Source organism: Balearica regulorum, chromosome 12 (assembly GCF_011004875.1).
Source record: "Balearica regulorum gibbericeps isolate bBalReg1 chromosome 12, bBalReg1.pri, whole genome shotgun sequence".
NCBI lineage: Eukaryota > Metazoa > Chordata > Aves > Gruiformes > Gruidae > Balearica > Balearica regulorum.
The window spans coordinates 3701647-3728937 of record NC_046195.1 but is presented as its reverse complement, the minus strand read 5'-3'; the positions used below and the strand labels follow the sequence as shown (position 1 = coordinate 3728937).

Sequence of the window (27291 nt, the reverse complement as noted above, 5' to 3'; positions counted from 1 at the left end):
ACAAATTTGCACAACGGGCTCCAGAATCCTCATAGCCAGTTACACGCCATGTGGATAAATGTCACAAGAGTGCTATATGTGGATGCTTATAATTACCAACGTACAAATGCAGTTATTTTCCTGTACATACTGACTCTTCCAATTATTTATACAATAATTCATGGCATATAGTATTACTTCATTTTTACTTCCGAGAACATTTTAAAATGCCTTAGGCTGCCTTGGGGCAGTTAACATACCCTTGCTTAAGAGAACCACAACAACAGCTTCCAGTTGTAACTTACAGTGACTTTGAATGCTGCTGTAACAGACTACAGTGCATCTTCCACAGGTGCAACACAAGACGAGGTAGTTACTTCGCAAGCATGCCGTCAGCTACTATTGATTTTTATGCCAACCTTTGAATTATGCTGAAAAGCTTCAGTGTACATCAATTTATCATCCTACCAGTGGCATGCTTTTAAACACGGTACTTTAACAAACCCCTTTGGCACATGTACTCTTTTTAAAGGCAGCTCAGATACTTTATTTTCTTTGCAAGAATGAAAGGACAATGAAAGTAGAAAGAAATCTTTGTAATGGAAATTGCTTCGTACAAGACTCCTTCCAATTACGAGCTATTAACCCAATAAAATATTTTCTACGTTGACACTAGTTCATATATATTACACTGTATATCAAACAATTATGCAATATGTACTACTTCGATGCAGTTGACTCTGCTCCATTCAAGAAGCACACACTACTAGACTATATCCTAACCACAGTTTCTTTTTCACTTTAAGGAGCTTTGATCAGCCAAGCTATGTAATTACTCTTAAGTGTGGTTAGGGTGTCTGCTGGAGTGCAGGGCCATACAGCAATTTTTTTTTCTCTCTCTAGGGAAAAGCACATCAATTGCTTTCAGCTAAATGCACTCACATATGAATATTTTAGTACAATTTAATGTTTCTGCACCAACCCCAAAGGAGCACAGCATCAATTTGTGAACATAGTTTTCTTGGAGTTAAAAGCTACACTGGATAATGCAGGATGAAAGGGGTTGTCAATCCTTAGCTTTTTAGCAAGTCTGTGAAAGGCAGTCTGTAAATTCAGTCCCAGCTGCATACAAACAGCTCTCTAAAGTTTGCCACTATAAAGCTACTTTTCAACAACAGTGAATTATCAGAGGAGATATTCCAAAAACAATTTCCCAAGCACGGTCAGTTTTCCCAATGCTATTCCCATCTGCTAGCTACCTAACAACCTCAACCATTTCTACAATGAAAAGTGCACCTGCTGGTCTGTTACTAAAACTCACAAACACAATGTACAAATAACACATTCCTAAAAAGTAGTTACCTGAAGGTACGAGAAATTAAGTAATGTACCATGTGTTTGAAGAGAAAAACTTTAGTATCTCAATATTCTCTTGTATGGGTAATGAATTAAGAGGTAATGAAGATCTTATCGCTGATAAGCAAGGAGTAGAACATTTTTAAAGTGGGTACAACCAGGATAACACGACTGACACTTCCCATGAAGCTAAGGGAATTAAGTACTTCATTCTGTTGTTACCAGTTTTAGATAAAAGCCAGAGAACAAAAGGGAAGAGAAATACTGAAATAAAATATACTTTGTTTCACTTTCCCTACACTTCCCTATGTGAGAGTGAAGGGAAACAAAACTTCACAGATAAGCTAACCTGAGCAAGCAAATGATCCCTAAGAAAGCGATGGGAAGTAACACAGCAGAACAGTTACTATCCACTTGTTTCTCAATGAAACCGTAACTCGCTCATGCATTTTAGAGAGAACAAACCAGGCTAGGTGAAGTATTTCATTGCTCTGACACTGAATACAAAGACATATGAAATACAGGATTAATATTAATAACGCGGTATTGTCTTTCTCCCTTCCCGCTACTCGCAAAGCGAGAAGATGACTACTAAGGACTAAAAAGCCACTCACTGCAGTGAAAGGGACTGCCGAGTCAAATACCGGGGCACGTACAAGCTCATAAAGCATCCCGTCCTCTTGTAAAACAAGCAAAACAACAAGAATTCCACAACTCTGTAGAAGACCATTCTGCACCTTCGTGTATCTCCATGCCAGAAAATGCTTCCTTGCCATTCAGCTTTCCTTTTCCTACTTCTAATTTCAACCCACTCTTGCATTTTCTACCTACTGTAACATCTTGAGTTTTTCCTGTTCTTCCATGCTTTGGTGCCTTTCCACTGAACCAACATCTCACTCTTCAGCATCTCAACTGAAGCTGCACCTCTTCAACATTCCCCCTTTTCCCTCATTATTACTGTCAATTCCTGACGGTTGTAAATCTGCCTCCCTTTTGAAGTTCCTGCAGTACATTACATCCAGAGAGACCCGCTGATAAGAAGTCGAAGCTTAAGCACACTGGAGCTAAGCAGGTCAGCAAGTTACTCCTGGGGATCATACCTGAACTCGACTGAATTCCTATCTGCCTTCCCCCCCCGAGGTTTCTCAGCACATGCAATATCCAAATGCACCTGCCTTCCGTGCAATCACATCACGTTTCCAGGACAATCATCTAATCCAGTATCAGTTATTGCTACATCATGTATTTCCTAACTTCTGCCTTCCTGAGTTTTCCATCTCGGTTTCTTGTCGCCCGTATTTGGTGCCCAATACAGAATGTACACAAAAAAAGGAGTTCTGCCTGGCTGCGCTTTTCCTGCTGGATGGACCCTCTTGTACTATACCCTCCTCAAAAAGAAAACCTCACAATAAAGTCTGAGATGGTGCAGGTGAGGCTTTCTAGCTGTGGTCCACCGATGGCTAACCGCGGATGGACACCCTCAGTGCAACAATTGTGAAATACCGGTCTGGCCACATCTTCCCTATTGCCAGCTATGACAACCTATGAAGAAAGCTGTTATGGAACTGGACCCTGAAAGAACACAGACTTCAACAGAGGAAAATAAAATAAATTACAAAAAAGTGAAGCAAACATTTAAACTCTGACGAGATTAAACTAGAAGGATGTCTTTCAGGCGGCAGCAGATCCTTCACAAGGTCAGAGGATAACAAAATAAACAGCCTAAAATGACAAGTATTTTCAGAAAAAAAGAAACTCTCAGTACCACTGAGGATTTGTTTGTTTTCTGGGGAAAGAAGCTGAGCGCAAGATAATCCCAGTAAATCCCATCTTCCTTCAAAAGCTAACAGGAGAATGTAATCAGAGTAGGATACAAGGGATACCTTCGGAGACCACGGGAACAATTTGGGTGTCCAAACATAGGTGCCTAGCGGCACTGTACACGGTGTAGGATTTCCCACCTGAATCATAGCTGCTGCTCCAGAAGGAAGTCTCCAGGTCCCACACAGTAACTACCAGCCCTATGAATGTACTTTTTATACCCCAGATGGCTAGAATGGCATTAGACACCTATTTGTAGGCATTCTATCATCCCCATATGCCCCTTCCTCGCAAATCTGCACTGCAAAGGTCACAGTTCAGAAACTTACAGAAGTCAGTTAAGGCTTACAGCAGTTGCTTTCCTTTTCTCACAACAGTCCCAATTTTCTAGTTTAAATATTTGACAAATTATGCAAGTTCATGAGAAAGATTACATACTTCTTTGCATGCTAGAAATGTTGCTAGTTATACCTTGGGTAAGGAAAGCTAATACTGAACTAATAAATGAAGTATTCATGTCCCATTTATAAAAGTTTTAAGTAACTCAAAAACATTATTTATTGTCTTCTCCTCTTCCCTTCATGTTTCTTTCTTTTTTTGGTGAATGAGATATGAAAAAATGGGAAGATTTTCACAGTGAAAACTAACATCCTTCACTATTCGAAATTTCTTATCTAAAAATAGCAGTTAGTCTGGGGGGGGGTGCTGTTAGGGGTTGGTAGACTTGATTTGTGCAAGGAATTCAGTATTTTCTAACTGGATATACTTAAATGATATTTAATAGTAGGCACGCAGGGAAAGGATATTTTTATCCAAAACCAACTAATTTGAACATCCTTACAAGGGTTTTTTTTTTCTTAAACAGAAACCACTTACACAGTCCTTAATCTGAGAACTGAATTTCGTTTTTTTTACAGAACACCTGCATGTAAGAAACAGTGGAAAACAACTGGCTTCTAATTTAAAAAAATACACTCCTAAAATGGCTGTCACTGATTAAAGACATTGAATATACTAAATAACTTTTTTATTTAGGTAGGCAACATTTCATAGTTTAATATATCCACTTATGCCTAAAAATTTCCTTCCTCCCATATCTCATCAAACAATACAAATCAGCCTTCTCTTTTGTAAGACAAGAGAAAATGTTCAAACGGGACCTGCAATCACCTGAAATCAACAGGTAGAAAAAGCCACTAACAGAAACAAAAAGAATATGCCAAACATTTTAACAACTGGAACCAATTTATATGAAAGAAAAATTACCAAAGATCCAGTCAAAAAAACAACAAAATGCAAACATTCCAACGTGAACAAAAGGTCAAAGTTTAGAGATCCAAGGCTGTTTTGGAAGTGTAGATGTACTGTATGGTACTAATTCTCAAACAGAAAGAAGGTGAAATTTGTACTCCTTAACTAACCGCATTCTTTCATTACTTAAGCAAAATGAACTACAATTGCTTCTTGACTGCCAGATTGTTCATTAGTACATCACCATTTCAGGAAAGCTGCTGTGGCTGTGGTGCACTGTCTGTGCTGCAGTCTTAAAAACTAAAGCCAGTCATGGAATTACTGACAGACCGATGACCAAAATCTCCACTCCTTCGCCAAATCCCCGCTCCAAGAAACAAGGGAAGAAATAAGCACACCTTTTAGATTATTACCTTCTCACCCAGTGATCAGCACAGAAACACTCCCCAGCAGTCATGCACAAAAAGTAGCAGTAGAAGCACCTCCCCTCTTCCTGAGCTTGTAACTAACTCTTCTCCCTTGGTACTCTCAAAAATGACCAGATGATTCCAGAGTCCTTTAAAAACAATGCATTCCAATCCTCCACTGAGACTGGGCAAGAGACTATTAATAGAAGAGTAAGAGCATACGCTAAGAAACTTTCCCATCAGAAACTAACAGCTGCGCAGGAGAGCGAGTACGTCTCAAACTCCAACAGTTTCTTGTATACAAGATACTTCCCCCGCTTAAAACCCGCACGCCCAGGAGGGCATGCACCACGTCAACTGGAGTTCAAAACTAAACACAAAACTCCGATCTTGGCTAACAGAACTAACCAATGTGCAAAGCCGCTTGGCAATTTTCCAGATAAAACGTAGTGAGCTCTCCGTGAACTAGTGATACCAAGCATACCTCATAGGAAGAGAAAGCAATCATCTTCTACAGGATTGTTAAAACAGCCAGTACTATCTTGATCTGGGTAAGAAAGACCAGTTCTACTCCTTTAAGTGAACTGCACAGAATAATTTTCTAGCTAAAGTACCAAAGAGACGGTTGAGGTAGAATTAGGAATGTGAAGTTAAGAATTTGCAACTTTAAACTGCCTCATATTTAAGGCACCTATCCACCACACTGAAAAATTAAAACCTCTCATCGGCAACTCTGACGGCTTAGTATCAATTCAACTTGCACTTTAATTACAACTAACATAAAATATTTTCTATACTTCTAAGCCAATGTATGCTGTCCTTGCATGTATTTTAAGAGCCAGAAGAACTATTTGAACAGTGTAAAAGAAAGGACATACAATTTTCAATACACTGAATAACTCATTACTTAATAAATATTTGTTAAGAGGGGAGATGAGAGAGAAATGCATTGACCTGCTGACAAAAAGATGTAGCACCACGCAATTGTGCCAGTTAGGATCGTTTATTGCCACAATAGTTAAAACGTTCATTAGTCGGTCCTGATTAATGGCTGCTTTAACAATCCTCCAGAAGATGACAATGATGACATTGATGTGATCCTATCATGTGGCTGTACGTTCTTATGACTTTCACATGTTGCTATGAGCCATCTGCGGCAAGTTACAGCACTCTATCTTGATCAAAAACTAGCCTTTTTTGTTTCAACATAATTGTTTATATGCCCTCAACTCTGGAAAGAATGTTCATTGTTGAGCCTCGAGACACACAACCCAGGGCTGAGCTGTCTTCAAATTAGCATTTTCCACTTCATTAACGGCGACTCGGGCAGTGAAGAACTAAGGCTGGTCAGTCTCATCTCCTGCCCTTTCAAAACACGCAGTTAAATGACACTCTGCTTACTACCTGGTTTTCAAGGTTTGGGTACGCAACAACCAACCTAAGATCGCCTTCCTTACGACAACCAACTCTGCCTTCTTTGGAACCTGCAATTTCCACATATGCTGCAGTTGTCCTTATTGAATTAGCATTCATTAACTTCCTGAGACCTATAGCTGCAATATGTTAGACCTTATGCCCACTGTGCGATCAACAGAAGGTGCATGTTATTTAAATACAGATGTTCCCTGTAAGGGGAAGCATTACACTGGGGACTACGGCTGTCCTACACTATGTCCCAAAAAATAAAAATTACACACTATGCACAAAAGAAGGACATCACCAGAAAGAGTTAGGGTTGCATTTATAACCTGTAAAGCCTCACAATTTCTTGCAGAGCAGAGGTTAATATCACTGCTATCAAGATTTCGGAAGGACACAACATGCGATCAGATAGACCTTAAGTCTTCTCAATAGTTCTGTTTCTCGGAAGCTGGTTTTTGTAGCTGTTGGTTATCACATAGATTCACAGGTTAAACATCAGTGTGCCTAGAAATAGCTCCACTTATTCCTACAGGGTTATCATCAGACGGCCTCTGATGAGGACTTTAAAAAAAAGCACCAAGCATCCCTATCCTCATTTCAAGACAGAAGAACTCAGAAGCACAAAGTATCTTGTTCAAGAACACCCAGCAGGCAGAACTGACAAGAGACTCCAGAAATCACAAATTCCTGTCTTTGATATCTTCAAGTATTGCTCTATCCTGCTGGATAATATTACTGGAAAAATAACGGTCATGGTTTGAAGTTCTCCAATTTGCAGCTCTTAGTGGTACAAAGGCAAAACATTTCAGATCCCATCAAGGCTTAGGACATGTACAGCTTTTAGTATTATTTAAATTACTGTGATTTGGTAAATGTAGCAGTTGAAATATGACAAGTTTCTACTAAGTTCCAGCTCACTCTCCCTTTCCGGTCTCATTAAACCGTTAACAAGTAAAAAGTTGCTCTTTGGTGCCTTCTGCTGCCATACACGCTCATCAAACAGAACTGCTTACGGAAAGGCTGTTTACGTGATTGTGTAGCTCAAAGTGTACATCTGACAGACTGCCATACCTGCCCACGTTCTCAGTCGCAATTCCCTACTCATGCCCATGATCATCGCATCTCGGTACGTGCCAGTGCACGCTCTACCCCCCACTGCGATGAGCTACATTTGTACCTTCTTATTTGCAAATGCTCAAGTGTGCTTTATCTGGCTACCACTTTCCACACATTTCCCCAGGTCATAAGGAACAATGAAAGTAGTCTCAGACTTCTACATGGCAGAAAAGGCCTCCCTAGATCCAAAAGGCAGAGGGATAGAAATCAGTCCCCTGTGATGTCAGGATGCACAGCAGAAAAGATGAGGACCAAGTTACTTCCCAACGCTAAGCCACTCACCAGAGTATGCCCTTCTCGGTAGTTCACCCTACAGTAGCCAACCTGTAGATTATTTCTCTCTCAAGTTTCTTGCGCTTTCATCTCTCACAAAAATTTTGCATAGAAGGCAATGCAATACTCCCGTTATGGTTACCAAAACTTTAAAAAAACCCATCACCTGTAAAAAAACCCAAACCCCACACTTTCCAGAGATCAAGCCACACATCGATATAATTTCAAGTTTATGTTGGCAATGACATCTTTTAGCGTATCAAAGATGGCCGTTAGAAAACTTAAAAAAGGTTCAGCACAGGCAACTGTGAAAAAATCCAGCAAGCAAAACCTCTGAGAAAACTGTCTGCAGAACACTTCTGATTGACCTGAAGTAAAGATTTACATCACAGCTTGCTGCTGTACTTCTGCAAATGTATGGTCAAATGACAATATCACAATGGGCACACTAGGATTTTCCTGTTAGGCTCAGTATTAAGACTTAGCTCATTTCTAAGCATTTGCTTTGAAGGAAAATGCATGCTAGAAAACATGACGACTCTTTTATGAAAGATATTTCCATACTTACTGGTGCTACTATTTTGCCCGTCTGTCCAACTTGCATGTCATTAGGAACAAAGCCAGCATCAACAGCTGCACGGGAAGCTCCAACTAGTTGAAAGTAAATATTTCCAGTGTTTTCTTTTAAAATATTAGCAAGCCAAATTTATATCACCATAAAAGCACATGTATTTTACTGAAGAGTCCCACACTCTATGGACACATATTTAGAAACTTCCCTCTTAAGAGCTCTTATAGTAATCCCTCTCTATACCACTGGCTGAAACTTCCAAATACTAAGTGCTAATGCACTTCATAAGCAACAGGAAATCCTTACTCCCAGCACCAAAGGGCCATATATTTAAAACCAAGGATTTCAGTCTGGCATATTTCCATTATTTTCTCTTGTTGCTTTTTCAAAAGAGGATTTTCCCATAAATGCCTTCCCAGAATGTTCCTCCAAGTCTGAAGAGAACACATGTGCCATCTTACATTGCTGTGGAGCTCAAAAGTCAGGCATAGAGAAGAAAAATATCAAAGTAAACTTGAAAATGCCACGTGGACGTTTAGTTAGTGAAGCGACCAATTTAAAAACAAAGCCATCTGAGTAGAACTATAAATTTATTATAACATGTGAAATCTAAAACTGAAGTAGTTAAAATGTTAATGCAAACAGTTCCTCCCCCAACCTTTACTTAAAATATTTTGTTGAAACAGTGCACGTGGTCAGTTTTCACCTGTTAATACAAAAGCATAGCAAAAAACCAGAGCCACACAAACTACAAGAACTATAAAGGAGTAAGTAGCATATAAGGATATATGAAGAACCGGTATTTTCTTCAAAGTGAGCTAAGGCCACTTTTTAATTTATGTAACTTCACTTTTTATTTGTGAACTTGTGTTCTGGAGATTTGAGAAGGACAGGGAATATTACAGTTTAGTATTTTGCTTCATACACGGGCATTTCAATACACAGTTGACCACAGGGACAAGACAAAACTTTACCTATGACTAATCTAAGAGGATTTTAAGAATTTATTTGATAAAGACATGAAAATAAAAGACTTTTAATGTGACCTTTTTAAATAAAATAATCAGGGTTAAACAAAAGGAGGAAAACAACTTTACCCGCAGCATGCAATTGATCCGCAAGATCATATAACAACTTAAAATTTTCACCACTCTTCAGGCCTCTCCCTGATAAGTTAAGAACAAAAAAAAGGTGAAGAAAGAAGAACATAATATGCTTTAAGATTATTTTTATTGCCTGTATACATTTTCTGTATGAATATTTCCATTTGGAAAGGCAGAAATATACCCTTGCATAGGGTATTTTTGGTTATATTACTAAATATATTTCATATTCGGAGATTAAGCTTTGGTCTTTGTGATTAATATTATTATTTCATACGTATAAACCAACACCGCTCTGTCTAGTTTACTTCCTGCACACAGCACCATCAGAATCATTCTCTGAAATCAGGGAAACAGGGGGTTTTTTACTAATTTGTGCTCCCCCTGCTGGCTTTAGGTACGAAACTCTGTAGTGAGATAACTTAGGAATATTTTTTTAGCCACAGACACACAGTAAAAATTACATTCCATCGCTTTATGCCTGAAGAGCAGAATACAATCATAATGATTTTTTAAATCATTAAAGCCATTACACGGTCATGTTTGGACTGCCTGTAACGATGAGCAATAATTTTAAACATGACAGATTTGGATCTAAAAACATTTCATATTGCTCTGGTTTTAAAGGGACTCACCACACATGACAAAGTTCTTAGAAAAGTCTACTAGCACGTTAAACTCGTGTTTTGCCTCTTCACGAAACATACGTGTTGGGGTGCATTCCCACTGGCCCTTATGCTATTTTTCAGAATTACATCGTAATTTTTTTTAAATGTATCACCTTATAGTGTTCTGCCACAGATATTATTTAATCCAGATGTACCATTACCTAAATGCAACATATTTATTATCTACTTACCACCCGATACAACCACTTTTGCACTAGTAAGCTCTGGTCGATCGCTTTTTGTCAACTTCTGCTCAATCCATTCAGATAGACCAACAGGTGGTGGAGGGGTTACTGCATTCATCAAATGAAGAAAAACATACACTCAAAAAAGGATAAAGCATGTATTTTCAACCTTTTAAATCTGAGCTTAAACTTTATGCAAAAGTTCATTCAAGAACCAATTCTGCCACAAGCTTTTAACTACTATCAGTAATTGCTCTGCAGCTCTGAGTTACGAGCCTCTAATTAGTTGTGTTTAAGTAACCTATAGTACAAGCTGCACTAAAATGAAGGTCTGCTGTATAAGTGAACACATTGATATCAACCCACCATAGTAAGTGTGGTTCTTATTAACACAGGCAAACAAGCCAGTTAAATAGTGCAATGACAGTGCAATATGCTAATCTCGAGCATCGAGTAGCATTTACTTCCCAACGTTCACAGACGTCAGGACGGTTCAGAGGCAGGTACCGAGCCGCCCAGAAAAACAGGAGGACTGGGACACACACACGCAGCACATTACTAATGATTGCCTCTGCTGCATGTACAGCACAGTCATAAAAAGGGCCACAGTGAAAAACAGTAGAGGTGATCAAACACCAGAAAAGGTTGCCCAGAGTGGTTGTGAAGTCTCCATCTGTGGAGATAAAGCCTGACTGGACACAGTCCTGGGCAATCTGCTCCAGGGTGGTTGGACTAGACAGTCTCAAGAAGTCCCTTCCAACCTCAACTATTTTGTGACTCTGTGACTGGATTTCTCTATTACCAAAGCAACACTGACTTCATTAAAATAATAATTTAAACTGATTCAGTTTAAACTGACCTAAAACAATGTGTGTGTTCTCTAATCAATTTAAACTATTACTGATTTAGCTGGACACTGTAATCACCTATCTCAATTGAAATACGACCGATTAAACCAAAACTATGGCTAGCCAGCAACTTTTATTTTTGCTCAATCTTGCTTTGAAAACCAAGCTGGCTATTCAAACAGCTGTAACTTTAAATAATGAAAAGTTTCAAGATTGCAGTGGCAGAGATTTAAGCAGCGATTGAAACAATCACAGATTTCAGCACTGATAATCTCCATTTTTGGACAAAGGAAAAGAGGCAATAGAGCAGGTAATACATATCCTCCCTTACTAGCCATCACTAAAAAGAGCAAATACCCGTATTAAAAGCATAAAGTCAAGCTTATGACAATCAGTTTGCTTTGAGAAATACTTCTGCAAAACATCACCATGCAGTGAGCAAAACTAACTCTATTACATGAAATGACAAAATACCAGAACAAATACTCACACTTTTCTAAGCTGGCAGTACCACCACTTGTTGGTGCAGCCTCAAAAGAAGTTCCCCGTACAGTAAATACTTTAATCGCTTCATCACATTGCACAGTACAAAGAATATTTCCTTAAAAAAAAAAGTCACATTATATTTTTAAAGAAGATAATATCATACATACTATGCTTTTTAAAAAACCAATAAAATTAACATCAGAAACACATTAGCAGTTCTGCTAGAATAAACAACATTCGCAAAGTTACTTCCCAAAATTTCAGTTTTAGATGACTAAAACTTGAAATCTAGGCACTTAATAAATGTAGATTACAAATATTTAAATTTACTTTTTAGCTCTATGCTTATGAAGCATGATAATAAACCCTCTCTTTTTAAAGGGTACGGAGTATTCAGATCATCTCTTATGAATGAACTTTTAAATTTCAGAAGAAGAGGGAAAAAAAACCCCAATGCAACTTTGAAAGCATCGTTCTTAAACATAAAAGAGTGTCTATAATTCAAAGTAGATCTTTTATCCTGTTGCATAAACTCATCAGAACAGAAGACAATGAGGAGTATCCCAAGTATCTGTCAGATTGTGTTTCTCTCAATAATACATAATATAAGGTATTTACTTCACACTGGAGGCTACAGGGAACACTAAAACAGAAAAATGCTGCCACACCAGTTATTCATAAACAAAGTCATCTTGAAACTGGGAATTACTGGGAAGCAACTTTAAAAAGCGCAACACAAAATCACATTCTGGTAACGTAAGTCAAAATGTAGTACCACGCTGGTGCACGTGGTACAATCTTGTACAGTAATATTAAGAAACACAAGATAATGAGCTCATAGCTAAACTAAAATACAGTGTCAGACAAGCATTAGAGAAACAAGACTGAAAAAAGAATTGCAAATTAAGTCAATTAAATATTATAAATATTTAGTTCAATGTCTTCATAATTAGGAAAAATAACCCTGTGGTATCTTAAATCAGAACTAATGCTAGTCATATTAAATAAAGCTGGACAATTACCTTAATGTCTTATGCTTTGCAAAATCTGATCAGAAGTACATTAACAAAGAAATGCAGTATGTATAAAGGAGATTACCAAATTCTATTAATTAAAGTGACAGACCAGGTTCCTAACTGATAGTACTAAAGTTGCTGGGGTTACCTGCTTTCTCCAACACAGAGGATCATGACCACCCCCCAGGCTTCATTTTTAAGAACCACAGCAATTCAGATTGTAAAGTGAAAATTCCTGTCATATTCCAAGGTTCTGACAACATGATTATGTAGAAAAGTTACCAGTATTGCACCCTTTGTTGCATAAATACCACATACCTTGTGTGATTACCCACCTGCATAGATAGTTCTCACAAAAGTGTCTGGTGACTGAATTTCAATGATGTCAGAAACAGGAGCAACATCAAGTTTGCCAGCCACTCTGGGAATAAGATTCTAGAAGTTAAAGATGAAAAGTTAGCACAGTAAATGCTAAGTAAAATGCACACAGTCAGTAAAAGAATGCCTGCTGTTCCAAGTTTAACTTCATATAATGCTGTCTGTAAGTAAAAAGGGCACGTATAACTGTAACATTTTTGTAGGGCTACTCGTAGTTTTAGCAGCCAAATAAAATCCCATTACTGTAATAACATTAGACATTTTATGAGACTTACTGTAAATAAACTCTTAATTCAATATCTTAAATTAGGAGGCTTATTTGCTTCAGTAATTTAAATCTGAATATAGATGCAACTCACTCAGAAAATTGACAATTATGGATTGCTGAGCTCTTAGCACTTCCAGAAAAAAAAAAAAGTTTTGGAAACTAGTTACCAGAGACAACACAAAAAATACCCCCTGCACTCTCTCTCCCCAAAAGCCAAAATATTATTATTTTAAAAATTAATATTAAAATATATATTCTCCTACTCTGAAACTGACTCTAAAAAATTACTTAGCAACTTTAGGAATAGGAAGGAGGATAAAAAGAGCAACATAAATCAGGAAGAAATTAATAATAGCAGGAGCTTTGCTTGCTTTTTGTCCCCCTCCTAATCTTGTACAACACAAAAGGCCGAGTTCTGAAATCGTTGTTCACATTAAGCACTCAAAAATGGAAGCATAAGCTTTAAAGCAAAAGCTATTAACCTTTACTAAGACATTGCAGATCAAAAATAAAAATTAAAAAAAAATCCACTAAGACTTAAGACATGTAAAGATTTCTCTTAGCAAAATTACAAGTATATGGATTGATATTGATTGGAAGTGAAAGTAGTCAGCTGGAAGGCTGATGTCATCATTCATCCCGCATCGGCAAGATTTCTGAAGTATCCTATTTCTTTAATTTAGCTGCACCACAACCTTCACTAGATTGTTAGAACTGAGTCTCTCCGCATACATAAAAACACTCCCCTTAAAAAACAAGTTTTGAAAAATTGTATTTTTGTTAAAAAACATCTCGGCTAGGGCTTGGATCTGTGTTATTTATATGCATTTACAGACATTTCAATTTACACGACTTCCATCATAGATGCAATTCCCCCCCTGCCCCCATAACAAATTTGCTTCCAATAGGTCTGCACACTTTCATTTCAACATGCAAATAAAACATTTTTCATCTCGATTTACTGTGTTTTTCCTTACAATCTTCATAGTGCTTTCAGATTACTTAACCTATTTTGTGTTACTATACATTTTGCCTTGTGTACATAGAACTAGCTGGTCACCACTAAATACTTCTTCTACACTGTTCCTTTGTCCAAGTCAGCCCGTCATAAAACTCAAACGTGAATCAGCGTTTCTAACTAACGATCTCTTAGGCGAACTACTGTAACATTTATTGAAAACTCCAAACTGTCCAAACTGTCCATGGCTGACCTCACAGGCATTTGATTCACGCTCTTATATACAATGGCATCTCTGTCTCTTTTCTACAAGAAATTTTTGATGCACTTTGGTGTACTTACCTTCCCAAAGGCAGATGCTCCAGCACAAATGTGGGTGTAATTAAATTTTTTATGAGTTTCCAAAATCAAGGGAGTCAGCTCCTCTGAGGGAAAAAAAATATATTGCTCAAAATTTACACCTTCTCTTCAATCGCAAATTAAATACCATTTCTTTTGTCAATAGGTAAGAACAACTCTCACCTGCCAGAAATCCCTTGTATACATCGTGTTGAGCCACTAGTACTTTTGCAACACCCTGCACTTTGCTGAGTTCTTGTGCTACCTATGATTACAAATGAATTATTATTAGTTTGCATTATAACAGGCACCACAAACACATAACAAGAGAGTGTCCTGGTTGCAAAGAGCTCACAGCCTATAGATTAGTTAAAACTAGAACTCACAAGTATGTGAATTTCCAAATCAGAACGAACCTGATGGAACAAAATGCAGATCGTCTGACTCACAGCATAGTGCCTTATGGAATAATGAAAATTAATTTTGTGAGTAAGAAAACTAGAAAGCAAATCAAACATAGGAAAGCTCACCTCCTGTATGCAGGATTACACAATGATCTCATGATTTATTACAACAGCCGATAACAATCACACTTGAGGATTATTGCTCACTATTCTGATATAATCATCAAGAAACCAATCCTACTTTATTTTAAATCGGTCAATATCTAGCGCACAAGCATACAATGCAAACACAAATGTGCAGCAATGTTATTATGATCTTTGTCCGATTTTAGGAGTGAGCCTTTGTTTGCAGCTGACTCTGCCTACTGATGTGATGTATATTTTCAATTCTATATTTATGCATTTTTTTCCTTTAAATTTGCAGAAGTGAAGTTTAAATGATAAAAGGGTTGTTGCAGATCAGAGAGAAGAGGACTGACAGCAGTGTCTGGAGACCACATGCATCGTCTCAGAACTAGCGTAGTTTTACTGAGTTTGCTTGAGTATCAATTTACCCTCAAAAATTAACAAGAGGAAATAAACAAAAATCCCGTAATAGCTGCTACAGAATATCTGTTTGAGTAACTGGCTCTTTTGTCCTATCAATACAGATTCTTAGGCAGAAGCTTAAAAAAAAACCCCAAACCTCCATTTTCTGTAAAGTACTTTTCCCCAGCGTGACACAGATTGCCAGATAGATGCCACATACTTAGTATTAAAAAAAAAACCAAAACGTTCCCAATCATTTTTCTACTATGGAAGTGTCAAAGCATTTTCTTGATGTAGATAAATATTTGCTTCCAGGTCTCCACCTTGAACACCTGGGTCTCAAGTCTTCATTAGTCAGTGAGGTTTCTCCACCTATTTGTGACTTAGTTGGCATAAGTATGGCTCCCACAAGAGATACCACATATTGCTTTCAGAATAACAATTCATAAACAATAGCCCAGTTTGAAAAGTACGAGGCATAATTATTTGTACTTTTACTGTTCACACAAGAGTACATCATGCTGGAATAAAAGTGTCACTAATGTACTACCTATATTGTCTCTAGGTTTTGCACATAAAAATTAGACTGACAATACAACAAGAAACTTTTTTTAGACGTGAGCTATATAACAGTCAAGAAGCACTAATTTCAGAATTTTAGGTTGCAAACACACTCTCGCTATGCTACTAGTAGTTGACTAGTAAAGGCAAGATGCTCAGATGCCCTCTTTGTCACTGTGCTCTTTCACTTCTGCTGGTTTCTGTTTGACCAAGTACAAGCTTCTTTCCGAGTTCCTGGCACTGCAATATTTGTCTTTCAACCTTCACAGGGAAATATTGTTTTAAAAGTTAATTGTTCTTTAGTCCTGTAAAAATTTGCTTGCTTAAGCTTGTAACAACTGATATTGATATTCTCCCTTGTGAAATGAAATCTATAACCATATTTTCACTTCAGAAGAGAAGCACTTCAAGTGCAGGAAGTTTCCGGCAGATTAGCAATTCCTGGCACAGTTCACTACAGAATATTTTTCAGGTTGACCAAGACGCTACCAAGTACTGTTTCACTGCATTCATGATTTCGCTTATATGAAAATAGCATTTCCTACCTTGTCACAGCTGGTACCAGCTACTAGACAAGAAACTTCACCTCCAAGACGTTTTGCCGCAGTGATAGTATTTAGTGTAATGGGTGTAAGAGTCTCATTGTTGTGTTCCGCTACGACTAATGTACTCTGAAACCTCCGCAGCAGTGATGCCTTTAAAAAAAGAGAGAGAGAGGCGTTTGATACTTAGCATTTAAGTAAAAAACCTGTTCCTAAGAGCATCTAATGCTTTACAGAAAGTTATCAGTTATACAAACTGTAAACCACTGCTGTCAAACAAAATAGGTTAAATCTAGATAATTTTAGTTAAGTAGGCAGAATACATAAAGTGTTTAAAAAAAAAGGTATAAACTCGCTTGACTTCAGCATATCTATAACATGCTGTGTTTAAACTAAAGCCTCCACAGGAACATACTGAACAGAAAAATGTTTTATTAAATTACATTCAAGCTCAGCTGATCAACTTAACTAAGTACCTTAAAGAGTGACGATTAGACCAGTACGACTAAGACACAAGGAAAGCAAGGGTAGCAAATAAATATTTACTTGCTGGGTTGTTTGGTTTTTTTTTTACTATAGGTTTTAGCCAAAATCTAGCTCGCACAGAACTCACTTTTTTAATTAGTTATGTATAAAGGCAAAATTGTACACAGTGGCAGGATGACAACTGAGCAGCAAGGGCTCAGTCTGAAAACACACTAATAGAACTGTTGAACAGCATCCGGTTTATTTTTTCCTATTTTCCTTTAAAACATTTGACACTTTGACTACTTAAGTCTATCACCACAATTTTATGGTCCTTAAATAATATTTTTGACTAATTCACCATCCACATGTAGACTTTAACTTCTAAAGGGGAAAGGGGAGGGAGAAATGTCATGAAACCAAACCAAAAAATTCTAAGCTCCAAGACTCTCCTCTCTAATTTTCAGGTGAACCTGGAAAAAGCATTATTCCTGCAAGACTAATACTGGGGTAGGGAAAGGGTTTGAGGTGGGAATGTGAATATTATCCTTCAAGTCTTTGTTTATCCTACATAAAGCCTACATCAAGACTTTGAGTTATGATAAATGTAATATGGAACACATGGAACACAAAATATATTCATTATTATGACTATACCACAAATACCAACACAATGCTAAAGACTACACAGCTAAATACTATTTTCTTAAACATATATTCTGACATCATCTCCCCTCACACCAAATAGGCACTTGTGCACCACTTAAACTAGAAAAGATGCTTCAGAAAATCTGAGAGGCTAAAAATTTATATGGACTTCAACCACACAAAGCCTACCAAGATGCTAAACTTCACACAGAGAAAACAAATTCCGAGAAATTCCCTGAAGCTAATCACAGTGTAAAAATACAAATACAACACAAGTTTGTGCAGAATTAGGATTGTAATTTGTCATTTCAATTAAAACAATGAGGATTCTTGTAAAAGTGCTCTGCATTTCATCTTTTATGCTTAAGGTTACTTGTTACGATTAAAGATTCTAAGATCGTTTGAAGCCTATTGCCAGTAACAAAATATTTATTGCCAATATAGATCATACACCATATTTTTGATTATGTTTCATACATCATTTGCAATAAAAGTTATGAGATTTTAGTCACCGTTTGAAGAATAAATCTATGCTTTTGTGGCAAAAAGCCCACTTTTCCAATGATTTATAGTTGTGTCGCAGGGTAAAGTGGACCGTGCTCCTGAAAGATTCTGAAGTTTTCAAATTTCCAAAGGGAGCCACAGACTCTTTACAGATATCTTTAATAAAAGCCTGGCTTGGCTCTAAGAAGCATGTATTTTAAATACGCACTTAATTCTGACTGTATTATGATCTGTTCCCTAAATAAGTACTGTACCACCAGAAGAGCTCTATATCATTGTCAAGCAATTCTAGAATAAACTGAGAAATATCTTTTTTAGCCAAAAAGAATGAGAGCAATAGATACTGCTTGAGTAGACTGGATATTACAGCATCAACTAGGTATTACTTCTAAACTGGTAATACCACATTTTATATTTGTGGGAACTGCACACCAGCAGGTCACTTTATGGCTATATGCACGACTTTTCTGAATACAAAGACAAGACTAGATTTAAACTAAACTAAAAGTCCCATTCTAGATCTTCTTAGGCAAAAATCCCGGATGACAAATAAGATTCCTATGTGAGTCTGAATTTTAATATACTAACACATGTAAAATCTTTTTTTTTTTTAACAAAACCAAAACAAAACCTGACTTTTGTTTGTTATAATATTCTGCAGTAAAACCAAAGGGTAATTTATCCAGTCACATCTGATCCTGAAAACTGAGAATCTGCAATGACTCAGTGAAGAGGACAGGTAATTATTTTGATGAAGTAACCTGTCCAGCTGCATGTTAGCCCATTATTTCACTGACATAATTTCTCCACCTGTACTTAGGCAGTATGTCTAGTTTCAAGCCTAGATAAAAGGGGAAGGTTGAGTATAAACCTAACCAGCTGGCAGAAAGGATAAAAAGCACAAGAAATAAGACACACAGAACAACCCAACTATTGAAAACAATGCCCTGAGAGGGAACAGCACTCGGCGCTTGTACCACAGAAGACTCCTGGCGAAAACCAAGCTCCGGAAACTCAGGCTATCCAAAGAAATCAGTTACAGTTAAACATCCTACAAACTTGAGCAATCAAGTGGGTTCTCACACACGCCAGTAGATTATGAACACATCTGCCAACAACCACTAAAATTGGAAATTTATTTCAACTAGGTTTAGATATAAATCGAGGGTAGGCACCTACATTTCCCCTCTAGTGGAAACTCCAGACAGTGATTAAGTTTATACTAACATAAACATTTATGAAGGAAAAACATCTGGGGTTTCCCACTCTCCCCGCCCCCCCCTCCCCCAGCATTTACTGTAGAGCAAACCTGGGCTCTGACTTCCAGATGTCTAAAAAGTTGGTAATATTAACCTAGATGTGCAGCATACATCAGTCAAGCCACTCACAAAGTACCAAAGGATTCGCTGAATCTATCATGTCAAGTTTCCCCAAAGCATCTTTTTGCTCCCCACCTGAGAAACCCAGCACTGCTTTCCAAGCAGAATGTGAAAAATCTAAGCATAATATCCAAATTTCTAGACTTCAGACAAAATAACTAAAATTAGCACAGATAAACCCACACATGAGGCCAAGATCCCATACATCCGAAGTACTTATTCAATTCGCTCAGGTGATCTGCTCTTCACAGCCACACCAATGCAAACTGAACATACCTTGGTCTTTCAGCACATAGACAGGTCACCTGAACAGCATACAAGCAGGCCCAGCACTTCTTAAATATGGCTTTGCTGCTTATATGCTACAAAATATATGTATTAACAGCTGGAAAATCCCAGAAAAAAAGTATTGTATATCTTTGCTTGCTGCTTGACGAGACAGGTGAGCAGACAGATATCAAGGGCCTCTACTGTCAACAGTTGATAGCTGACTGCCTGCAGCCTGCTCCAAGGGTGCTCGTTGTAATGCAGGAACTATGAAAATGGTTCTGGAAGTAACACACGTGGCAGACACAGGAACAAAAGATGGAAGGGCCAAAGTCTTTCCAGAAATGCAAGAGCTCCAGCGTGGCCCCACACTCCAAATATGTGTAAATATAAAATAGGCTGTTAGACACTTCACCCAGAAAACTGAAGTTTGCCTCCCAACCTCTTCAGAAGAACTGCTGGAAGTTTTGGGAACTAAAGTGAAATAGAAATTCACAAGGCAAATCACCTAACAACTGGAGCCACAAAGTTATCTCTAGAGCTGATTTTCTTAGCCGTAAAAACAAAATGGCCAGAAATTAAGATTATAAAACTGCTTAATAGGAACCACATATCTCACAGAGACCCATTATCACTGGGCAAAATTCCCAAGAACTGACTCGAGGAACTAGGAATTGGGGTATTACTAAAGATAATGGCTACATTCCTATACAACAAAACGATGCCTGGTTCTATTAACAGGCAGTCTTGTAGCTGCAAAAAAATAAAATAAAATAAAATAAAATAAAATAAAATAAAATAAAATAAAATAAAATAAAATAAAATAAAATAAAATAAAATAAAATAAAATAAAATAAAATAAAATAAAATAAAATAAAATAAAATAAAATATTGGGAAGCTCAGGGACAGGAGCGAGCTCCAGCAATAACATTTATACTTCTCTTAGAACCCCTGTACAGATCTGGCTACAGAAGAGGTCTATTTAACTCCAGGAAATGCTAACTAGAAAAACAACACTAAAGGCCTCTGAACTGAAAAGAAGCTATAACTGCAGCAAAGAACAGCAAAAGAAACAAAGAAAATACTTATAAAAAGGATTTATTTAGGAATTATAATAAAGACTTAAAATTACAAAGGAATTGAAGAAGCAATAAAAGACAATACAGAAGAAAATTTACCAGATATATCCTATGCAAACCATTAATAAAATCAAAGCAACAAAGCTGTTTTGAAATACAGACAACATTACTGAAAGTGAACTCAAGATAAATTAATACACTTAAAAAGCTAATAGTGTGATCTTATCAATGACAATTGAAACAGATATACGAGTATTCCCTAAGACTACAAATGTAGCCCAGTACTTTCTGAGTAAGGCATGTTTCAGGCTATTAAACAAATTTATCTGAATTTTCTCAGGCTAAAAAAACCCACAAAACAAAGAAACCTACACTTGCATCATGAGATATACATTATTGAAATAAAATCCAGCATTTTCAGAAATGCCAGGAAATTGAAAGCTCTAAGCAAATCAACTGGAACTCAAAGACTCAACAGCTGTGAAAACTGGGTCCCCCAAAACACTGTAAAGACAAAGTAAGAGTACCTGCTCAACATCACTAAAAATTAACAAGTCACATTTCGCTTTATTCAAAAGCTACTATATGGTAAAATACTACACTACCAAGTAAGAAAGAAAACCTGACAGTTAAGACCACTTTCACCTGAAGATCTCCAACAGTTCATAAGAACATGCACCTTATTTTGTTTAAGCCAACTCTAAAATATCTCTTGCTCCCCCAAAAAACACACTGCAGAAACAAATGTAACTTTTATTCTATCTGGACCTTTAAAACAGCAGCAGAACCCTGAAATATTACACAAAGCAAAATAGTTTTCGTAAAAAACTGAGAGCCACAATGTCCTTCCCTCTTTCACTCCACTGTGGGAGGTTTTTTGAGGGAGCCTGGAGGTAGAAGTGAGGGAGCCTGAGAGATTAATTTAAGACTTCGAACAGTCAAGACTAGCACTGCTTGCCCTTCATGAATATCCTCAGGACAAATTCTAACTTTGACACAGGTTGAATGGCAACTGCATACAAAACTAAACGCATTGGTATTCTATCCACCTACAATCAACTTGGCCCCAAAGTGCTGTGCAATGTCATCTGAGAAAAATGAAAGAAAAACCCAACCAACACTGTGAATAGGCAAAAAAGCAGACCCTTGCTTATCTGATAAAAACAATAAAGAACAGAGAATGTTAAGGGAACACATTAGCTGTTTGTTGTTTTACAAAGGTAGGAATGCGTGACCTCAACACGCCCCATAACTAAAAGTCTGCAAGACAATCCTGATGATCACAATTTCCTATCAGTACAGGTTTGGAAGGGACCTCAAGAGCTCATACAAAGCTATCCTCATCAGATGCTAAGCAACCATATCTATGTCATTTCCAACATATCTGTGTAGCTTATTGTTAGTGTGTTCCAATGATGAAGACTCCTAGGCAACCTATTTTTAAAACTCACAATCCTTTCAACTAGAAAGGATTTCTTAATGTCTATCTTAACTCTTCATAGCTATCTTAAATAGCTATCTTAAATAGCTTTCTTGCAGTTTAAATTAACTGTTATTATTTTATCATCCACGGACCGATGAAATGGCTTATTCCTATCTCCACACCATTTTTTGTGTCCTTGCAGTCTTGTATTCCTCCTCAGTCCTCCCATCTTTAAGACATGCAACTCCAACCTTTCCTTGCTGCTCATACTTTACAGGTCTCTCGCATCCTGTTTTTCTGTAGACTATTCACTCTTGAACTGCAAGAGCGTTAGCAGTGCTGAAACGGAGTTCCCTTTGCTTCTCTTGCAGACTACATTGTTACCCACACACTGAAGACGCACATAATGTTTTATTGTTTTTATTTTACAAAAATTTATGAGTTTAGATGCACATGGGTGAAAAAAAAAAAAGGAGCTGACTTCACATTTCCAGGACATGAAACTGAATTGTGCACTGATCATGAGAGCAAAGTATTATTTACACAGCAGTACCGTATGTTCTAGGAGCTCTAGGACCTTTGCTCTGGAAAGCCTACAGCCTAACAATAACTGAAAGATGTCCATGATTACAACAGTTATCATTTTTATAGTAACTAAATCATGTATGTCCTGGTCCACCTTTGCTCTTCTTTTAAGATATTCTTAGTACCTGAAACCAATTAAAATATCCATAAATCCTAATGTAGAGCTGTAATACCTGTGTTTTGTCTTGGAGAGCTCAAAAAGAAATTTGTGAGATTTAAACCTCTTTTAGAAGGGCTAGTGGAAGGAGTGTGCATGCTACGAGACTCAAGATATTCAGGGCCATTTCATGAATCATGTACTCCAACTAACCTTGAGTTCACCTAGTTGTTAAATTTGGTAACATAACATAGCTGCTATGACACATCAAGCAGCAAATGGCCTCCAAAAGCCCAGCATTCCTCCCAGCTGAGCAGTATGAAGGTCAATGTGGAAAAGCAACAAGTGTTTCACATTAGCTTCCTTCCACGGACTGTGAGGGTTAAAGCAATCAGGCTTCTGCACAGCTGAGTTCATGTGACTGAAAAATGTTCCATTAACCTCTCAAAACCCCAGAAAGTCTATCCTTGAGCCACAGATGTCTTTCTAACACTGTTAAGAGTTTGCAATAACAAACTCCAAGCCTCTTCCAGCTGTAAGTACCTCTGTTCCTCAGCTAGTCCTGTACAAGGGTGGATGAGAGCAAGCACTGTGAGAAATTTAAGACTTCCCTTATGACTACGTTAGCTCTTCATACAGGACAACAACCCTTAACTCTTGCCTGCAGCCAGCACTGGAAAGGGCCTCTCAAACATTCGGCGTCCACTCAGAAACTTTATTTTCAACAGCCACGGTGTGGAAGGGAAGCAGAGTCCAGCGAAGGAGTTCGGCCTCGGCGGCGCCTGTTCCTCGGCCGCCGGACACCACTGCCGGGCGGGCCGACGGCGGAGCTCGCCCCCACGCTCCGCCCCGCGACACCTCTGCCCCACTGGGCACGGGCCCACGCGGCCGGGGCGGCGAGAAAGCGACCGGCCCCTCGGCACCCCGCACCGGGCGCCGCGGCGGAGCCCCCCGGGCCGCAGCCGAAGGGGCGCGCGCGCTTCCCGCCCTCCCCGCCTGCACTCACCGCCCGCTGCAGGCGCTGCGCCGCGACCGCCCGCAACATGGTTCCACCACCCTGGCCTCGCGCCGCTCTCGCGAGAGCCGCGCCCCACCCCGCCGCCTCATTGGCCGGAGCGGCGGGCCAATGGACAGCGATAGAGGGCCGTCCGGCCCGCGCCCCGACAGTGACTGAGGCGCGCGCGGCGGCCGTTGGAGCGGCCCGTGCGGGACCGTTGGCGAGGCGCGCGCGGCGGCGGTTGGAGCGGCTGGCGCGGCTGGCGCGCGCGGCGGCGGCCGTTGGAGCGGCTGGCGCGGGGCGCGCGCGGCGGCGGCGGTTGGAGCGGCTGGCGCGGGGCGCGCGCGCGCGATTGCAAAGCCGGGCGGTTCTTTATTGCGAGATACGTGAAAACCGAAGGGCGCCGCTGCAGCCCCCGCTTGGCACACCGAGCTGTCCCGCAGCACCTGGCCCTCGGGTTGAGGCGGTACAAGAAGGGAAAACAAAATCGCTGCAGTTGTGCGCGTGCAGCGCCAGCCGAGCACCTCGAGGGGAACGAGGCACTGCTGCATCTCGCAGCACGTGCGCCTTCCCGCCCAAACTGACACCAGCCGCCTTCAGCCTCCTTTCACCCGTGCACTGTTTCTGCAAAGAGTTAAAGGCCATTAAAGAGAAGAAAACAACGGGAAGTGGAGTTACACATGCAAATGCCTATGCTCCAGACCAGATCTTATCCCTAGCCAATAAAAAAATGTGCTTTGCAAAAAAAGAGAAGGGAAAAGTCTGCCTTTGTGGCTGTGGAGCCAGCAGAAGCCTGGGAGGCCACGGCCGGGCACACGGCCAGCCCGACCCTGGGGACATGCCTGGGCCTGGGGCTGCCTGCGCCTTGTCAGATCCCCCTGGCATTAGACACAGGAGATCACATGGGGACAGAGCGTGTGGCGCGTAGGAGAGGCCAGATGCCATGGTGCTTTCCGAATGTCACGACCCACTAGTTGTCCAAGCAGCCTGACAGCTCCAAAGACCAGTCAAGTAACACCAGGACAGCATCCCCTCACCAGGACAGATTTACAGCTGCCTCACCCACACTCCTGCAGCACAGCCCCGCAACAGCATGGGTGAATAGCTCATTTGCTCTGAATAATTTATAGATTTTTTAATTATTATTATTTTTCTAATTTCTGAGAACCACAGCAAAACTTTTTGTGCTTGCTACTTCCACAGCACCAGGGTGCTCTTGTTTCCATACCTCCGGATTTTTTCCAGGTGGCAAGGAGAAGGATTTAAAAATTAACGAAGCAAAATGTTTCAGGCCAAATTCACTGTTAAAGCATGTGCTGTGGCTCTCTGAAAACCTGGTGTCCTGGAGTAGCTGGCCACAGCCGCCACACTGGAGCGACCAGTCCACCAGCCCAGGACCCCGAAGCACACGTGGATTTGAAACATTCCCGACAGACTTCCCATCCTGGAAATCACTAGATGCAGTTTCCTTCTTCCCATTCTGAAGTGGTTTAGAGAAAAAAACCAAAACACCAAACCCTGAACAATTATGGCCATTGGACTGTTCTTTCAAGAATAAGCGGTGAGCTGCAGCATGTCTGTGATTCGTTCTGCATTTCTGAGGCACCCCGTTAGAAAAGCAAAAGGCAAATTGATCAAAAAGGCTCTTCAGCTTTGCCACAGCCTTGGCACAGGATCACCTCTAAAATTTATTCTGCCACACAATTTTCACATCGGATGCCAAAAAGTACTACTGCTTTACAGCAAAAGCTAACCAGGTCCAGCAATGCGAGCATCCGAATGGACAATTTACTTGGTCTCGAATGCCTCTCTAATAGAAGAAAAGCAGCTGTACTGCATATTCCAGCTTCCTGGCCCCGGAGCACTACCTAAACTCCCCAAGCCCTGAGGGCGGGCTGCGGAGGGAAGAGCTGAAGGAGGTGGCAAACCTCCTTCAGGGCCTGTGCCTGATTATATGGATTAAAGCAGCTCCAGGGCTGCTCCAACTTCTGCCCAGGCCTGGCTCCACCCTTCAGCCAGTCCCCAAAAATGAAGAAAACAGAATGAGTGCTTGGGGCTGCCTGTGCATTTCCTGCCTTGATCAAATGACCAGGTGCAAAAAAAATTTTTTAAATGAAAGTTAGGGAAAGGGTGATTTTGCTGAAGTTAGAGGACCCTGAGATGGCTTTGAGAGGAGGATAAATAATTGAAGCAGCTCTTTACTGGCAGTTTGAGAGATGGTTAAGGCGCAGCGTAACTCTTTAGAGATGTGAAGGTTTATACACTATAGAAATCCCTATCTACCCTAGGTAATCCAACAAAAGCACAATAAGAACAAAAAATAAGAACATCCTGGGCATCCTTAATTTGGCCATTATATCTTTTTAATTAATGTGTTTTACTCATTAAAAGTGTGGCACGCAAATTCATAATCCTATTTTAAGCTCCAAAACTCAGCTTCCAACATGCACATCTCATGGGGATGAAGTCTTTATAAAAAGAAACAACACATGGACACCTAAAACCCCCAAAAGCACAAAAATAAACAAACCAATCTCATTTGAGTTTGTTTTTTAATACCTCAGACCAAACCAGAAGTAAGCTACTATCAAAATTGACCTAATTGCATCATACCTTGGAATAAGCTGATCCTTTCGCCATGTATCTGGCTTAATAGCATATATCGTATTTTCATGAACAGAGTGGCATCGCCACCCTTTAGGTCAAATTTCAAGGCGTAGTGTCACCAATCCAGAGACATGACAGGCTTTTTATTATGTTTTCTGTTTAAAATTTTGATTCAAAAACCTCAGCAACACTTCAGATGTGCATAATCCTTATTGAAACTGGCTTGATGCGGATTACACCCTGAAGAACAAAGGAAGTCTTTATCACTTATGGCCAGTGTTTTAGGAGCTTATAACTGTAATCAGGTAGGGATTATATCAGCATGATCCATATTAGCTGAACCGTAGCAAAAAGCTTTTTTCTATTTGACCTTCCCACCTGGGGCATGACACTACTAAAAATGGTATAACATGCAACAAACATGTGCCACTGAAGGTGGAGTCACCATCCACTGCGGGCAGAGGATAGTACTTTGTATTTTGAGAGAAAAATTAGTCATTAAGTAGTGGAAGCAGATCCTTGTATGGTGCATTGTTATCCAGGATTATTTCATTAGGATCTGCTGACCCAATTTCTGCATTGGAAAGGGAATTATATTTTTTCACACTATTGGGGGGGGGGGGGGAAGAGAAAAAGAAAAAAAAAATCAATAACACAGGTTGCTCAAACTTTTAAAAATATGGTTGCAGACAAAAGCAGGTACCTGTATTGGTATCTCTACAAAAGCCAGATGAAACAAGAACCATTACAAATATGTAA

General features: G+C 39.3%; 1 protein-coding gene across 1 annotated transcript in view; it reads right to left on the bottom strand.

The window, feature by feature from the left end:
- Window positions 1–24058, bottom strand: part of ETFA (electron transfer flavoprotein subunit alpha) — a 30794-nt gene extending 6736 nt beyond the window's left edge. Inside the window, exons 1-9 of the mRNA XM_075764414.1 lie at window positions 23935–24058; window positions 16484–16633; window positions 14629–14710; window positions 14449–14531; window positions 12838–12937; window positions 11491–11601; window positions 10159–10260; window positions 9294–9362; window positions 8194–8276 (exon numbers count right to left, since the gene is read on the bottom strand). Of these exons, the coding sequence (XP_075620529.1) occupies window positions 8194–8276; window positions 9294–9362; window positions 10159–10260; window positions 11491–11601; window positions 12838–12937; window positions 14449–14531; window positions 14629–14710; window positions 16484–16633; window positions 23935–23973 (819 nt within the window). The 5' untranslated portion in view covers window positions 23974–24058. The remainder of the gene's footprint in view (window positions 1–8193; window positions 8277–9293; window positions 9363–10158; window positions 10261–11490; window positions 11602–12837; window positions 12938–14448; window positions 14532–14628; window positions 14711–16483; window positions 16634–23934) is intronic.
- Between the last annotated feature and the right edge of the window lie 3233 nt (window positions 24059–27291).